We start from the raw sequence: 18,747 nt of genomic DNA on the forward strand, positions 1-18,747 counted from the left end.
TTTCCACCATTTCATAGATATTTTTTCACAGTCATCAGTGAAATTCTCCTAGCTGTTTTACCACTTCAGGGAGGGGCATGGGGTGAATGAGACAGAAACAAAACAAATTGAAAGCATCAAATTGCTAGGTCGTTGAATGATGCCTGAAAATAAGGCTGCCTAGTTTCTTCATTTGTTTTAGACAAAAACAGCCTGCTGCTCTGAACTCCCTTGGGTATAGGTGTTTGGGTTTTATTGGGTTATTTCATATAACTACATTGCTTTATTTATGTGTCCATAGTGTTAACTTTTTAGCTTTGCTCATTTTTACAAATAACACCTAACAGTTTTTATTTACTAATTCAGAACTAGTGTGAAAGGGACTAGCAGGTCCTTGCCATCATATGACTTTGACAGAGAATTGTACTGTAAAGTACAATGAAGAAGTGTTTCAGTTTTATGTGCTACTGGCTGCTGCTGCTGCTTTTCTTATACAGAACTGGTCAAGATTTGTGACTGATGTCACAACAGCTTGCAAAGTCTTTGGCCTACGTTTGCTGTTTTTCTGTCGAAAATCTGGCATCCACTGTTTGTCTGTAGTTTGTCCAAAGAAATCCTTGGTGAGATCTAGACATCCTGTGTTCCCCCTTTCCCCCTTGTTCATTTCGTAGGTTTTCTACCAGGTTGGTCAGTCTGTCCCTTCTGCTTCTAGTTCTTAGCTATGAGCATGTTAGCTCCAGTCTGCAAATCATAAGGTCTGGATGATTCTCTTCTGGGGATAATGCTGCAGAAATTGTTAGAGCCTTAGCATAGCAGGCAGCTTTCTATTTTTCCAGTTATTCCTTTGCATTGTGATATTGAATTGAATCACAGAAGCTCACCAATTAGGGCAGTGTTTTTTTTATTTAAGCTGGTACAGCTAATCCATGGAATATATCTACTTCAGTTTCCTATGTTTTTGGGGGGCTGATCTAGTTTAGAGTCCTTTTCTCTGACCTATATACTTAGTTATTGTCATCTACTGTACTCATGAAGCCGTTTGCATATGCTAAGGTACGAGAAAAATTGGCTAAGACCCTTGTTACACCTCACCCGTTATCTTTTTCTGGTGTTTTAGGACCATAAGAATTGTAAACTGTTGATTTATAGAAAACTGGAGAAAATTTAGTCCATCCTTTTGTTCAGACCAAAATTATTATTTTGTCCAGCTGAGTCTTAAAAACTTCCAACAAAAGAGGTTCCACTGCCTTCCTTGCAAAGAATTTTTTTTGTAATGTCTTAAACTGTCAAGACACAACTTGTGGCTTTTGCCTCTTGTTTTACCATCTGCCATTGCAAAGGAAAGTTTGGCTATGCTATCTTTGCAGGTCTCTTTCAAATAGCTCTGGGTTGCTATTTGATTACAGCTTATCCTCTTCTTGGCAGACTAAAAAAGCACAGTTTGTAAAGCTTTTCCTTAGAGATCATGTGCTCTAGGCAGCTCACCCTCTGGGTAGTCATCTACTTGACCTGGTGGGGTGAACAAAACTGCTCTCAGTATTGCAGGCATGTCCTCACTGCTGTTGAATAGAAGGGAAGAGTAACTTCCCTCAAACTGATGGCCATGCTTCTCGAATTTCAGTCTGTTATATAGTTTGCCTTACTGTGTTGAGAGCACATTGTTGTCTTTCAGTTTGGCATCCATCATGACAAACATATCTTTTTCAGGATAGCAGGACTGCTACTCAGCCAATTACTTTTGAGCTGCTTCTGAAGCATGATGTTCTGCTCCAGGTGCAGATCTTTGTGCTTTCCACTGTTGAGCATCATAAGGGATTTGTTGGCCCAGTCCTTAAGATTCTCAAGGAAACAACCCTCTGAATTGAAGCTCTGCTCTGGCTGTATCCACTATCCCAGATGATTTAGCATTGTTTGCATTTTCTGTCTCATCATCCAGGTTTCTGATGAAAATTTTGAGCATTATAGGCTCCAGTATTGACCCAAGATTACTTGACTTGTTTGACATTCAGCTGACATCCAGTAGTTGACTATATTTTAAGCTTGTTCAGTTAGTTTTCAAACTATGCGAGTCAGTTTATTCAGCCTGTTTCCTTAGCCTGGAAAGGAGAATGCGGCGGGAGATGGTGCTAAAAGTCTTCATAAGGCAATGTGCATTACATCTACGTCTTTTCTTTCATTCTTGTAGCCAGGTATTTTATCATTGAAGGCAATCACATTGCTTGAGCATGATTTGCCATTGGGAAACTGGTTTCCTATTCTGGATTAACATCTTTTCCTTTATGTGATTAGAAGAATACATGCTCCCATGATTTTTCCAAGGACTCAGCTGAGCCTATAGTGCCTTGGGTGCTCCTCCTTACCTTTCGTGATTGAAAATGGCTATGTTATTAGGTTGTTTTTTTTTTCCTGGCTTCTCTCCCTACCCCCCCAAGCATCAAGAGCTCCCCTGATTTACCGTGATTCTTTGATAAGCAGCAGCCTTGTAATTGCATCAACCAATTCTTCTGGCACTTTCAGGTGTACCTAGTCTAGTCTCATGAATTTACATACATCCAACTTCTGTAGGTCATCCCTAAGCTGTAGTCCAGCCCCTTTCTCAAAAAGGGCAGAGTAGGTCAGGTTGCTGAAAGTGTTGTCAAGCATTGAATATGCCGAGGTTGGAGATTCCACAGCCTCTCTGGGCAACTTCTTCCATTATTTAATAATCCTTATTTTGCGCGTGGGGAAACCTCTTTGTCATTGGGATTTCCTTCGTTGAAACTTTTGACAGTTGGTCCATGTCCTTTGGACATACATCATATGCTTCAGCATCCATATCATCTAATTGACTCTCCAATATGTTGATGTCTTGCTTGTACTGAGGAGTCCAAAACTGGACACAGCACTCCAGATGCAGGCTCTCCAATGCCAAGCAGAGGAAGATAATCACGTCCCTCAACTTGCTGACTACTCCTGCTGATGCAGCCTTGTATACACTCGACCTTCATGGTGGAAGGGCACACTACTGACTCATTTTCAACTTGTTATCCACTAGTGTCTTTTTTCCAAAGCCAATTTCTAGCCTTCGAGCCCCCAGCCTATGTTGCTGCATTGGATTACTGAACTCTAGGTGCAAGACTTTCCATTTGCCCTTGAATTTCATGTGGTTCCCATTTTTCCAGCCCATCAGGGTCCATTTGGATAGCAGCCCTGCCCTCCAGTGTTTCAGTTGGTGTGTCGTTCTCCCCCTCTCAACCTGGTGTTGTGCACAAACCTGCTGAGAGTGCATACTGTCCCATTGTCCAGGTGTTTAATGAAGAGGCTGAACAGTATTGGCCCAATATTGATCCTTGAAGGACATTGCTGGTAAGTTACTAGAGGTTTTTGTGTTGTGGTTTGTTTTTTTTTGTTTGTGTGGGGTTTTTTTATTTTTATTCTTTTTTGCCCCAAGGGCAACTTACAGTCCACTTAGTTCATATCTCACCAGCTTAGCTAAAAGAATACTATGGGTGTAGAAAGCCTTGCTCAAGTTAAGCTAAAGAGCTTTTAGTGTTCTCCCCTCATCCACTGAGCCATTCATCTCATCATAGAAGGCAATGAGGTTATTCAAGCACAATGCGTCCTTGCCAGATCCATGCTTCCAGTTGCTTTCATGTGCTTGGGTACTACTTTGGGGGCGATTTTCTTTGATAGCTTTCTGAGAACTGAGATGAGGCTGACTGGCCTATAGCTCCCTATATGCTCCGTCTTGAACATGTGCATGATGGTTGCCTTTCTGCAGTTTTCAGGCACTTCCCCCAGTCATCGTTACACAGCAAAACGGGTAGAGAGTGGCCTCACAGCAACCCTGGCCATGGGCACCCTGGGATGTATTTCTTATAGCTTTGTGGAATCTCATATGTCAAATCTGCTTCAGTGGTCCTTTCTCCTTTACTTTGGTTTCACCACTGTTTTATGCAACTTATCTTTGCCCTTGTGGTTACCATTGCATCTGTCGCCTCAGCATCATTCTTCAGATCAGGTACACCAACCTGTTTGTAATGTCTTGTGACTGGATAGTTTGTAGGCCAAATCTCAGTCGACTTACTCTGTTTACATTATGTGGTGGTAGACTGAGTTTGTGACATTAAACACTATTTTGAGTTTCATTAAACTGATTTTTGAGTTTCATTAAACACTATTTTGGATGCAGATCACAAATTTTGTTATTCCCAAATTTGAAAGATTCAAGTAAAATGTCAAGTCCAAGTAATACTGCAGGATGGAGCAGTTAATATCAGGACAGATGCATAAATAATTAAGCTCAGTGTGTGCAAAGGAAACTTAGTTTTACTGTCAGCATTTTACTTTGGAGTCAGTTGAACCAAAGATGAATATGAAGAGATTTAGTCATATGGCAGAAGTAATCTGCTCCTTGTGGATAATTCTGTTTCCAAATATTCTTATCTGAAACAATGACAGTAGGTGGAGTCCAGATCAGTAGTAAGACACCTAAATATATGTGTTGGTTTGTAAGTGTATGCCTAAGTTCTCATTATAGGCTTTGCTAACTAAGGGATGACTTATCTCATCCTGAGGTAGAAACCTAGTGTCTGGTCCCATGGTTATTCACTAATCAGTCCATCTACTGTCGCCTAGATCTTTGTTTCCTGTAATAGGAGTTTGCTTTCAGGTAGACACCTACGTTAAGGGTGTGTTAATCTAGTGCTAAAGTCCTACCCTTTAAATCAAAGCTCATGTTTATGTATTCTAGCAGAAGTTTTGTTACTAGATTAAGTACTGTTGACAGAAGCTGCCTGTCTTGTAATATTTTTCCATGTATATTTACAGAGTTTATGGGCAGCAGTTGGAGAGAAGGAAGAAAATACTGCATGGGATGTAATAAGGCCTGATTTCCTACATAGTTGCATCTCTTTCTCTCGCTATGTTACTTTCCTTCATGATGACTCATATGAAACTCCCACTGGTCAAGTTTGTGGTTCTGTCTTCTCCTTAGCTTTCTTAGAGCTGCGGCTCAAACTGTGCCCTCTCTGCCACTTGGCTGAGCTGGTAGGAGTCTCATCTCTCAAGACCTCTGCCCATTAAATGCGTTTGGAAATTGATAGGGTATCTTAAGTTATTTCTAGGGGAAAGCAGGCAAGTCATGCCAAAGATAGATGCCTATAATGGAAATACTGTTCTTCAAAGCTTCATTTATGAAGAGGGAAGGAGATCCAGAGATATTTTTGGGTATTATTGATTTTATCTTGAAACAGATCTGAGTAGTATCCTAGGAGTATATCCACTGTCTTTTCTCTGTTTTCTCTTCAGTCCGTTTCTATTACTAAAGGCAATAAAGTTACAAATTAAAAACCCAACAATAAATAAATAAAAATCCCTCAGATATAATGTAGAGTTAGTACTAGGAAACCTTTTGGGATTGTCTCAGATGGGCAGTTTTTCAGAAAACCTTTTCTTCTCTAATGTGCAGTCTTGCTTTCAGACACTGCAGTGTTGTGCATGTTAGAAATTAGAAGTTAAGGTAAGTTAAAAACTGGATCGAAGCTACTGCAAGAGTCTATGTGAACCTGAAAAGCCTACCACTCCAGCCCAAAATGTGTTGCTGAACTTCCTTTTTTCATTGCTTAATTTATAACCTTACGTTGCAAATGCTACTTGCGAATGAAGAGTTGTCAGTGGGATTTCTGTTTGGAGTTGTTCAGTGAAATCAATTCAAAATGAAACTTTCCAACTGTTTTTATTGGTTCACGATCAGAAACTTTGTATAAAACCTACTTTCTTGGGTAAGGAGTTGTAACTTTTGCTTCTTGGATTGTAAACACCTCAGAAAAGAGATGACAAGCTAGATGTTTACTTTGGTTGTTGATGTAACTGGGTTTCTTTGTCAGAGCTGCTCTTGACTTCTTTCAGCTTTGAATAATGAAGAAATAAAAGCAGGAAGAATGCATTGCAAAATATACCTTATTATAGTTTGACAATATTCGCTTCAATTACTTATGTTCCAGTCACTGTAAGTTAAAGATGATAACATGGCGAATAATGAAGTAGTAAAGATGTCTCCTTTGGCATTAAATGAACTTTTTTGGGGGGTGAAGTAGGGAGGTGGGAAAAAAACCTTCATCCAGAGAATTGTGCTGTAATTGAAAGTATTAAACACCACTTCTCCCTCCCGTTCAGAAGCTTTTTCTGTTTGCATTATACTAGAATTTTTTCAAGGTACTTCTTGTTAGTTCAAATAAAGGATTATCTGTCTCTTCTGCATTGCCTGTTGTTTTAACTTCATGTGACATCTTCATTCGGATCTGTTCCTTTCAAGTTGTGCAGCACTGAGAATTTTCCAGTGACTATTTGTGAAGGTAGTGTCCCCCCCCACCTCATGGTCCTGCAAACTTTGTAGGTCTTAGGCTTCAGTTTACATGCCTAAGACTTCACAAACGGATTGGTAAATAGAATTTGGATCCTTGTACTCAAAAATGTATGATCCTTTTTCACTGAGCAAAAACATTCAAAAGGCCTAATGTTATCCTTAACTAGATGATTTTGATGTTTTAAAGATCATGGTGGTATACAACAATATCCAGTTTTATTGTAATGTTATTCTTTTGTTGCATCTTATTTGATCATATTCTCTTTTTTTTTGAATTAACCTAATTCCATGTGCTGTTGGATTGCTGCTATATAAGTTATACACAAAATAGTGGCTTTTGAACTCGGGAAAGATCATCGTCTTAAATAACATTAAAGGTGGTGGCACTTTTGTCTGTTAATTTCAAGATGAGGCTTACTGAAAAGTTTTCCTGCAGTAGCTGCATATGAAGTCCTTGAGAGTTCCTTTTGAGAATTGCTGGCCTATAATCTTGGGATTTTTTTCTTACTATATAACATAACATATTTCAGTCAACTTTCAGGGTGTACTAGGTAGAGACACTAAAGGCTAATCTTTTAGATCAGTCGTTAGACTTAATCTTTTTTTCCCCCAGTTCTGTGTGACTTGAATTACAATTTAATTAGATTGGAAACAGTTAAGTTGGACAGCCTTTTCCATTATCGATGGTCATGTATTGAATAAAGAATGCATAGTCATTCCTGTAATAATTTAACCAAGTTTTTCAACTCAGTTTAAGCCAGATCTGTTGCTTCAGAAGCCTGAAATGTGGTTCTTATAAGATTGGAAATATTTTGTAGAGCTTAAATAGCCCTTGAAGTTGAAACAAACAGCTTTGTGGACTTACCAAGCACTGGTCTCTGATCCAAGTGATGCACATGTGTGATCATACTCCAACAAGGGCAGGCTTCTGACTCTTCGTTTGGTAACTGCACCTGTAGTTGCAAATGGTAAATGGTTATTTTGGCAGATGCTTGTGTGTGTCGTAGTTCATCTTGATGACATTTTAATTCATAAGTAGTCACTTGATGAAGTAGCTTTTCCACTGAAGGAAAGATATGGGAGTTTGGTCAACCAGCCAGTTCCAAAGTGATAGCCTAATAATGATTTCATGTATGATAAATACATGAACTGATGAACATGCCTTGTTTATTTGGCAGCATACTGTTTTATTTCCCATCACTGCATTCAGATAACCAAATAATTTAAGAAAAGTTACAGAGGTGAGCATAAATACTTGCCTGAATTGATCAAATCTTGATTAGCTTTAACTGACAAAGACTCCTCCTTTAATCCTTTGAAAATTTCTAGAGAAGTAAGTTATGCTGCACTTAAAATAAGGAGCCCACCTAGTGCTGGAAGGCAATCTAGTAATTACCATGTTCCTTTTGACCTCTGGTATTTTCTTTTGGGTTTTATTATGGTTGTTTTTTGTTGTGTTTTTTTGGTGGTTGTTTTTAAGTGATGCTGTGCTCCCATAGTTGAGGCACACGGAACTTGCAAAGACATTCATGCAGTAGTTCTGTTTGTTTGGTATTTTTTCTTTTGTTTGCCTTCAAACAGGTTTCAAGTGAATCTTTTCAGTGGACAGTGTGAATAAGAAATTTAAAATTATTTGCCTTTAAGGTAGAGTAGATCTTATTGTCCAATTCATCACCATATATTTCTGAGACAAAAACTGAAAGATGCTTTCTCTCATATAGTAGTAACTGTATCAACTTCTACAACCCATTCAAACATCAAATACTGGAGATGACAGCTGTTTGGGGAGGGTGGTTTGCGCTTTTTTACAATTATTCTATGGGAAGGTATAATAGCAAAGAGCCAGCTATCTAAATATTTGCTGATCTGTTATAACAGTATTTTATTCTGTCTAACAGCAAACATGAGGTCAGCGTCAGAAGAGCCAGTCCCATTACATGAAGAATTCATCTACTGTTGTGGAGCTGCTACCCATGTCTTAAAGTGTGGGCCCTGGAAAGACCTCTCAAAAGATGAAAGTAAAAATCTACCCAGGCTCTTATTCATGATTATTCCTGGTAAGGGTCTTTTTTTGTTGTAAGTCTAGAAATGTAGTGATTGGAAAGGGTATGTTCAATTTAAAAAATCTCACTAGATAAGTGGTAGAATTTGGCCCACGCATGTGGCCAAAAAATCAAGAGTATTGCAATGGTGAAATTTCTTTGTTCTATTGTATTACTACTATCTGTATTTGTAATGGAGCCATAAGGTAAAACTGAGAAATTAGGATCTCTCATTCACTTACTCTGTGGTGGTGGTTTGCTGACAGCATTGCTGTTTTGTTTTGGTTTTTTTCCCCCCATTGCTCTCTTTCCATTTATTGCACATTAAAGTGGTACTGCAATGCCAGCTGTGTGCCAACTGAAAGATGAAAGTTACGTTATTTGAGGGAAAATTCTGGATACAGTAGTTTTTTAAAATTGGAGATTTTTAATAATAAATGTTTTTTAACTTGGATTTTTGCACATGAGTTTTTATGATAAGCCTCTTGAACTCAATAAGCATCGTATAGGTCTGAGTTATATTTAAATCTGGTCATCTTAGAATGAAAGCTTTAAACTTTCATTTAGCATGTTAAAATTAATGGAGAAGTCCTAAATTCAGTGAAGTTTGCCAATGAACTGTAGGAATTCTGCCATTAGCAGAAGTAGAGCTTGAGCCCGCTCAAGAACAGATATTGTGACTCTCTCACTGCCTTAGTGTTTGCAGATTTCTAATGCTTCCTATAGTTTATTTGAATGTTTTGCATACTATTGTTAACCTCACCAAAATTAGTGGTGCAAATAATGACTCTTCTGATTATCCAGATTTTTGGCTTACTGTTTCTGTTAAAGTATACTCTGTTGCTGTTTATGCGCCAGTGTGGCTTGGTCCTTACTTAGTAGTGAAAGAGAGCACAGGTTCCATTTTTCAGGTTTTCTGCAAGGTTTTGGAAGCCCCGTGGAATATTTTATGTTAGTTTCTTTGGGCACAATGATTTTATGCCCTTGCCGCCTGGAGTTGAATAATAGTGTAACTTTTAACCCAGTGACAGTGAAGTTGAAATTCTTTCCTAAACTGAAAAGAAGAAATAAGCCTCCTATGATTACATCGTGCTGTTTCGTGGGAACAACTTTTTAAGCCAGATACTGCATAGTGTAACTTTTTAGTAAGAGACTATCTGTATGGATCCAAATTGTCAGTTTTCCAGAGGTACAAGCCTGATTTGATGCTTTTCAATTGCTGCTTTCTTCCAGTTAAGGCATTTCTGGAAGGCTTAAATGAGCAGCTAAGTTAAGTATTTCTTTTTCCCCCAAGTTCTGGACCTTTCGTCTGTCTTCAGGTTGTAATACCCTTGTGTTTGGGTTGGTGGTAGAGCCTGTAATGAGGGTTAATCTGTAAAACTAACTTATATCAATAGAAAGATTTGTTGGGGAAGAGCACAAAAGTCAAACATTAGCATCCAAAGCAAGGCACCTCTGTAAGGCATAAAAGTTATTCTGCTCGAAATGTACCAAGTCACACAGACTTTACGGGCTCTATATTCATCACAGGAAACTTTTAATGCAATAAAATGTAGTGGCCGGGCTACATAGAGCTTATTTCCTGCAGAACAGTCCTGTGGAGACTCCTTAATAACAACATCTTACATTAACTAGATAGGTATCCAGAAATAGACATCAGTGAAATATTCAGAGTGCTTCTGTCATGGTCTGCAAGCTTTTGCAAGCAGCTGATTTATAGTTTTGCTCTTATTTCAGAATTATGTTGGTAACAAACTGGAAGTTCTCTCACTGAGAAAACAATTAAAAAACACAGCAACCGCAATAATGATATCTTTATTTTAGATATCCAAATTCAGTAGTGAATCAAGTTACCCAGGCTCCTTGCTGTGGCTGGCAGGGAGCTGACTAGGACCTGGCATAACATAATGCAGTTTTGCTTCTCATAAATCAAATGTTTTTTTCCTCCTGGTACATGCCTCATTTTTAGCCTTCAAGGGAAATTCTGTCTGCCAACACAAAACTACAGCCTTAGGAGAGATCCGGACATTTGGGTCATCTGGCAACATATTCGTGTACCTAAACAGTTAGGATTAGATAGCATTCCCCTCATGCTTTTGTAACTTCCCGACTATGAAATGCAGAGCCCTTCTGGAGTCCAGCAATTTTCACACTTGAAAGGCATGTATCCCTAGTTGAGATTTTTTATGAAAGGAAATAGAGGGGCAAAATGGTAGTCTGGTACAAGCTAAAGAAATACCCGGACAAGGGCAACTCTCACTCAAAAAGGAGAGCATGCACAGCCAAGTGTTCGGTGATCTGAACCAAGCACGGTTAGTCCTACTGCATGTGATACATTCTTCTGCGTATTAAACTGCTCTGGTACATACTTTTCCAATTTTAATGAAATTCATGCATATGATTTTGTTTATACGTAATCAAGCAAAATGGGGTTGGGGGGTGCACATAGATGATAAAATTCTCAGCTTCTGCTGGAATCTAACTGTTGAGAGATTTGAGAATAAATCCTGTATACTTATTTTCTTTTTGGTTTTTAGTCAAATTTCTTCATAATGGGGAGGATTTCTCTCTGGTCTGACTTATTTTTTAAAAAAAGGGGGGGGGGGGGGGGGGGGAGGAAGCTGACTCCAAAACATTCTTCTACTCTGAAACCGATGGCAAAATTCCCATTGACATTAAATGAGGAAGGATTCTGCCTCCTGAGGACTGATAGCTCACTGTGCTTGAAGCAGCTGAATAGACAACATGCAGCAGAGTTCAATCTCATTTAAACCATGACACTACAACAAGCTAATGGCAGTCTGTGTAAACTTATTATTTGAATAAAGTTTTACTATATTAGTCGAAATGTTTAATGTGCACTTTTTTGTTCCATAACATTTTTTCCTTGTGTAAGCAAAACCTCTGTATAGGAGTAATAATGTGTTTACTGAAGTAATTACTGTGTAAAAGGCCCAATTTTTCCTCAGTCCAGAATATATGCATGTACTTGTTTGCCTTTCTTAATATGAACTCTTTTCTATTAAAATTGATGGGATTTGCTCATGAGAGTAAAACTAAATGTGTACAGTTGAAGGATCAGGTCCATGGTTTTCTGGAAATGTAGGCGTTATGGAAAGGACAGGAATTACTTTTTTTCCTCTTGTGTCATAAAGGTCTATTTTCCCTTTTGCAGTGTTTGTTTAGTGTAAAATTAGCAGTGAAGTATAAAATCTACTACAGCAATATTTAACATTGCTTGGGTTCATTGGAAACCAGGATCCACAAAGTGTAGTGGAATATTTTTTTACTGTTTTAAGAGTATCTGTCTATTTGTGTCTGTGTATTTATGAAACATTTAACTTTGTAAATAAATACAGTACAAACTTTAAAACCACCATGGTGTTTAGCTCATGAAGTTTTGCTGTTCATCAAGTTTTTCTTGCGTTTCATGGCAGGAGTGCATTGCAATACCTTCATTCCAGGCTTTATAATTTTTGTTACCATTCCTGTAAACGATGTAATTTTGTTATTTGCAATCTTGTACTCGGGAAGCTTAGTTCACGGTTGATAATGTATAATGTAAATAACATTTTTTGTGGTAAAGCATGCTACACAAGTTTCGTTCATTAATATACAGAAATCACTTCAGAATTCGGTTCTTTGGCATGCATGCAGAGTATTCCTATGCTTGCCAAGTTTCTTGATCTGCCTGCTTGCAGTTGGATTGCTGCTGGGTTATTGGATCATCTTATTGTTTTACCAACTCATGCAGATTTAATCTCCTGAGCTAATCCTCTGAATCAGAGTTGCTTATGGTTTTCTGCACAACAGAAAGTGGGAGCTTGGATTCTGATCTTTTCCTAGGGGTGGCTACATGTACTTACTTCAACAAGACAACAAGACTTACTTCAAACTACTTAACTATTTTTCGGCAGCGAAAATAGTGTGAACAATTTACCTGAATTATGACAAGTCTTTAATGTGTTGTCCCTTGAAGCGAGACTTCCAGTTAGCTTTAAAGTCTTTGCAGTTCTATTTTTGACTGTAATGTAAGGACTCTGAAAAATTTTCAATGCATTATCTGGCTTTGACTTCACCTGCTGTTTTGATATTTAATAATCATCACCCTCAACATTTGCATAAGAAAAGTTATATTAAGAATCACTATATAATAATACTTTGCACTAAAACTAATTGTATAGCCCTGAAGCTTAATTCCTTTGTATTTTGTTTTTTTGGCTCCCAGTAAAACAGGGTTTATTTTAAGTTACTAATCATTCCTCTGCTCAGCAATCACTGGAATGAATAGTTCTTCAGAGGTCTACTGTCACCACCGAGACCAAGGGGTTTGCTTAATAATAAAAGAATCTATTTCCTCATTCTGCAAACCATGTAAAGCATTTTACTCCAATTCTCTTTAATTTGGTTTTACAATGTGCTTTAATTTATACAAAATTTATGTGATTAAATGTGCTTGTTGGTACGTAATCTGTATGTTATAACCATTCATCTGCAAGAACTGCATTGGATACTCACAGTATCAGTTAGGTTGCGGTATGTAGCTTCTGGCAACCTTGGCCAGAAAATAATCCAGAATCCTGTATGTGAATCTTGGTACTTAATGTGTGACTAAATCAATAAAAAGAAGATAGATCAGAACTGTTTATATGAAGCAAAATCTGATTTTGAAGTAAAGACCACTGAGTTACCTAAGGAAGTTACTTCCATCCTTTCAGACACTACTAAAGTCAGCAGCCAGCGTGTCCTCCCCCAGGGCACAGTAGCGTTCACTATTTACCTTTCAAATCCAACTGGAGGAAAGGCGAATGCTGCTGGCAATGGACAGCTAAGTTTTTACCTCTTGGGCAAGGGAACTTCTGGATTTTGGGTCATGTTCTGTTCCATATGCTTTGTGCTCACAGTCAGTGAATGAGCTCCAGCAACAATTCTGTGAACAAAGTCAAGAACCTGTTCTATCTGAATGAATTAGGCAGTAAAAGCTGCTTTTTTCCTCTTTCTGGTTTTGTGGTTTGGTTTTTTTTGACTGAATAGTGCCAGAGCATCAGCAGCAGGAAAAAGTGTCTGTCCAGCCTTACCTCCTCTTTTATCTCCGCAGTTTTGTCACTACCAGCCTGGTTATGAGAGCTCCCCTGTGGTTTGTTTTGTTGGCTTTTTTTTTTGGTGGTGGTGGTTGGTGTCCCCCCCCCCCCCCCCCCCCCCCCCCGGGTCAGGCTGGGTCCATGTCACCTAGTTCAGGAAGGGACTCTAAGGCCCAATTTTGTCCAGCCTAATATTAAACACCTAGTTAAGATGCTAAAGTAAGGAGCATAAATTCCTAGGTACTTTGTGTAATCAGTAGCTAGGGATAGGCACTGCCATGAGCATTTCTGCCTACTAGGAGGTTAGGTTGCCCTGAGATGTTGTGAAGTCTCCAGCTGTGGAGATAATCAAAACTTGACTGCGTGCAGACCTGGGCAACCAGCTCTAGCTGACCCTGCATGAGCAGGGGGTGAGCTAGGAGATCTCAGGTGATCTTCCAACTTCATGATCCTGCAAGTGTGACCCAGGGACTGCATGTCCAGGCTTCTTGTCCAGGTGTGGATTCTGATCTGGATTGATTTTGGGGTATCCTCAAAAGGTAATAAAGATAAGTATATGGATAATCTTAGATAAATACTTGATTAGAATTAACCTTTAACTCTTTCGAGAGCTGTAATTTAAGGTACCCTTTCCTTGCATTCGCAATGCCTTAACACTGAAATTGGGTTTGTTTGAGTGTTAGGAACCAAATAGAATTAAAAATTGGTAAGGAATGAAGTATGGTACTTAAACGTAGTATGGAAAGAGTATGCCAGAAGAGGGAGCTGTTTTAAAGATTAGAAAAAAATATAGTGTTTTTTGGAAAGCTTATTGCTGTAATAGCCAGCTATACCAGGTACTAGCAGGCTTCAGGGTATCTGAATGCATAGGTAAGCACTGACTGTTTCTCTACTGTATGCATATCACAAAAAAATTAGTAGTTTTATAAGACCATTCATGTGACAGTGATTAATTGGTTATGTTGGTTGTTGAGGATTATAAAAATGCCTTTTACTTGCGTTAGGAGGAGTGAAATAAAGGAAGTCCAATTAGAGCAGAGAATATAAGGATTAGAGTGCTGGGGCTTTTGTTCCCAGCCTTTCCACCGGGTTGCTTTTTAACAGATGCCCAGTCATCCTCACAAATTGTGTACCAAACCACCAAACAAATCTTCTTCGTTCACATTTCCAAAATTTACATGATCTATCACCCGAGTCTCTAAGCTAGCATTCAGTTACAATCAGCTAACACCGAGTAAATAATTTAACAATAAAAGCATAGCTGCCTAGAGTGAGACAACAAATACTTCCTTTCCTGGAATGTTTAAATCATTGACCAACTCCATGGGCAGCTCCACTTTTACTGATTGTGTGAAATTCTTGCACCAGAACATATATCATCTTCTGATTGTACAGCAGTAAATACCCAAAGGACATACAGGAAAATAACTCATCACATTTAAGTACTTCAGGTCTTTATTAAAGGAATCATTCATTTAACTTTGGATTTTGGTGGTTTGAATTAAGTAATCCTTCTGGATGCAATGAGAATTTTTACATTGAAGTCATAGAGTGTAATGTTGAAATAAGCTACATAGGACTCCTGTTTACACACTGACTTGCACTTTATTTTGCTTAATCCTGTATCACATGGTTTTGATGACCTAAAGCTGAGGCTGAAAAGCTGTTTCCTGTGTGGATGTATATTTTCCATCATATTAACACTGTGCTTTATGTATTTATCTTCACTTACCTCTACTAATGTAAGATACAAGAAATTGCACGGGTTCTGTTACCTGTGCTTATTTTGACCGTACCTCCCCAAGTAGAGCAGTGCTTCTATTGTCCATCCTCAGCTGAAGCAACAGAGCAGAGAAGAAGGGAAATTTAGGTGCTCAAAAATGAAGGTGATGCTATTTAACTCACCTGGTCCAGAGCATCAACTTAAGAACCTTGTTTGGTTGGAGTCTTGGCTCCCTTGACAAGGCCTGTGGGGGATTCTGCAGCTCAGAATGGCATCTAGTCCAGCTGGCACACTTGAGTCACATGTGGCTAATCAGCAGGAACCAAAAAAGTCTCAATTTCGCATCTAGAATTCTGTCCTGAGGTAGATGTTTATATCCAAACAGTTGAGCAGGATCCCCTCTCTGTGTGTACACAGATACTCACTCTATTTATTTAAGAAAGTTTCTTCTTTTACATATTAGCTTAGTAGTGGCGTTCATCTGTTCTCTGGTATTTGCAGTGCTTGAAATTAAATTCAGTCCTCAAGATTGTTATACTTGAGCAGAGTATTCACTGTAGAATATCATGCCTGACTGCAAGTTAGCCAGGAGAGAATGGCAGTGAATCTGCAGCCCTTATCATGGCCTCTCCTGCACAACTGAAGTATAGGACTTGAAGCAACTACTTGATGCTTTGAATGTATTGCTTGCCTGCTGGGCTGCTCTTCAGCCTGGCCCTGGGAAAGCTAGCTGGTGTTCCTAAAATTTTTCAAGAGCATCTTTCCCTGTATCCCACCTGTCTGTGTTATGAGCTTACGTGATCAACATAACATAATCGGAGTCTTCCTGGGAAGTCTCTACCATTCCCTGCTTTATCAGCAGGTGAGACTTAAGTAATTGAACCTCTCTTTGGATTTGGGCAGCTTGTAAGGAGACTGGGTGGCAGGACTGGGCTATTCATAGAGCTCTTGCCTTCAGGTAGCTTTTAGAACCATCAAGTAAGGTATAAAGCAGGCGTTGCTGAGTCTAAAGTAGTGTGGAAGTTAGAAGCTGTTTGTAGAGTGTATATTAAGACCCACTAGGCACTGGAAATCTAAGAGCTTAGTGCTTGGAGCACTTAAAAAACTTACGAAGGCCATTATTTCACAATCCAAAATGTTTGTCAACAATACTGGCATAAGGTATTCCTGTTCCACCACACTGTGCCACTCCACCCCTCAGTTATGCCAGAACAATAGTTTGAGACATCATGCTGTGAATTAAATAAATACATACATTTACTTCTGGGGTCTTTTTAAAGCTGGAACAGTTCCCTGTTTGGGTTCACAGCATGGCCCCACTGAGTTGTGCCAGTGTGATTCAGGGGCCGGTGAGCCATGGTAGGGGGGTGGGAATGACAGTCAGGGGAGAAGGTGGGAGTTCCTTCAGCTGGACTTGCTGCAGAACTCTCTGTTGTTAAATTATGGTGTCAGTCCACAGCACATATATGTGGGTTCACATGCTTTGTCTTGAGACTTCTCTGGAAGGAGTTGGGACCCTACCAGTCACACCAGGTGGTAGTGATTCGCTGAGAATGCCTCTCCCTTGTGGATTCTGCTTTTGTTTACACTGCAACTCCAGATGAAGCTGCCTACTCTTTGCATTTGACCCTGAGTTATCAGATTTTGATGTGGAGAATTTGTATTTTACATTGCTTTGGATTTTTTTTTTTTGCCTGAATAAAAAATTTGACAGTGGGAAAGGAGCTTTCTTACTTTCCAATAACTGGATGTGATGCAAAAGCAATCAGTGAGAACAGACTACACTGTAGAGTTCCAAGTTTGTGTAATGTAGCAATCCAGGTAAAAGGGTCTACAGAGAGCAAGATAACGTTTTCCCCTTTCCCTATGATGACAGGTGGTCTTATCAGTGGATAAGGTAGTAAAAGCACAGCTTTCTATTTCAGTGAGACATAAATACAGCAGAACACTTTTGATTCACATGCTTGCATGGGATATGTATTATACATGACCATGTTTTTTAAATTTGCAGTTGAACAGGAGCAAAAGCACACACACACAAAAAAATCCCAACCCTATCTTCCTGATACTTCCAAAGCTACTTCTTCCAACTTTTCTAGCCACTTCTTTATCTCTAGCATGAATATTCATGGCTTAATTATGAGATCAGTCTTATTTTCATATTTTCTTAGATGACAATGCAAATAAGGTACTGTTAACTGATGGAGTTCTTAGGGGTTAGTAATGCTTTACTTTTCATGCATAGATTGTTTGGTCTGTTTATTTCTCATTTATAAAATGGGAATAATGAAATCTCTCTCAGTCAAGTGCTTGAGGACTTGGCAATGGGATGTGCTGTCTTGACTCAGACCAAGGTTCTTTGAGGGCTCTCCCCTTCGTTTCACTGAGCTAAATAGTTTGACTTCCTGAGAATATTATTCTTGGGGGATACCACTAATTTGTCTGTACCTATTTGATTTCTACTTTTAACCTCCATAAAACTTTGACTTTTGGTCAGTTTTTCCCATTTTTTTCTGAGAGATAGGGGACTCGAAATGATACCAAAAAATAAAGAGTTTGGCTAGAAGACATGCATGCTGGTAGAGTACCCCCTGAAGGAAAGGTGTAAGTGTATTCTATCGCATATTATAAATTAGAAAATTCAATTCTTAGGACACTGCTCTCCATTATTTTTACTGTTTATGGACCACTTGTTTGTGACTAGCATTTTAAAATATGCTGACAGTTGTGCTTTGTTTACTGGGTCAGCCCACCAGCTTCCATTGTCTTTAGAAAAGAAAAAAAAAATCTTTCATTAAAAATAAAAACTTCCTCATGCGAAGAGGAGCCTGTGTGTCAGATCTAGGCTTGAAATATGCCACTTTTGTTGAATTTCCCAGTGCTCCAGAAGTACCTCTGATGGGGGCTTGGCACATTTGAGCTTGTTAAGTTTGAGGAGGCAGAGTAATGACAGGATGGTTGAACATCCAACTGTGCTTTACAGTATTTCCCTCCACTAAATCTGGGTGGCAGATGTGACTTACTGAAATTTCTCAATCCGCAGTCTTCTCTCCGTGTCCTCTCCCTGCTAATGAGGCATCATTTTCAGCATGGATCCTTCCTGCCTGGCTGCGTGCAGCGTAATCAGGAGAGGAAGTGATCCCTCTCTTGCAGCACGCAGAGGCTTGAGTTGGCCAGAGTTATGGAAAAGTTGTGTTCTAGGGTATTTTGCTTGATTTGACCATTTAAGAAAGGATCTGTTTCTCTTCATATGATGTCTGAGGCAGAAGGGAAGAAGAAATTACCTACTGAAGGACCTACCTATGAAGGAAATCCAGTGTTTCCGTGTGCATCATGTACCAATAATGCAATTAAAATGTTTAAAGCTACAGCACCAGTGTATAATGTACTTCTTCCTTTCTGGCAGCTCCTGCCAGAAGTCCCTGAGCTGATATGGATTTACCTTGATATTAAATATTTTGACCTAGTTATGTCTGAAAATAATAAAAAGTAATATCTCCTTTCAGATTCTAGTTAACGCATGGCCTCATTTCTATCCCGATAGTAACTCCTATGGATCATTGAAGCTATATTAGA

At 39.0% G+C, this 18,747-nt stretch overlaps 1 protein-coding gene across 1 annotated transcript in view; it reads left to right on the forward strand.

The window, feature by feature from the left end:
• The window catches only part of LDAH (lipid droplet associated hydrolase), a 125,413-nt gene that overhangs the window by 7,443 nt on the left and 99,223 nt on the right, over positions 1–18,747 (forward strand). Inside the window, exon 2 of the mRNA XM_075144973.1 lies at positions 8,224–8,382. Within this exon, the coding sequence (XP_075001074.1) occupies positions 8,224–8,382 (159 nt within the window). The remainder of the gene's footprint in view (positions 1–8,223; positions 8,383–18,747) is intronic.

The sequence above is a fragment of the Calonectris borealis genome, chromosome 3, assembly GCF_964195595.1.
Source record: "Calonectris borealis chromosome 3, bCalBor7.hap1.2, whole genome shotgun sequence".
Lineage (NCBI taxonomy): Eukaryota > Metazoa > Chordata > Aves > Procellariiformes > Procellariidae > Calonectris > Calonectris borealis.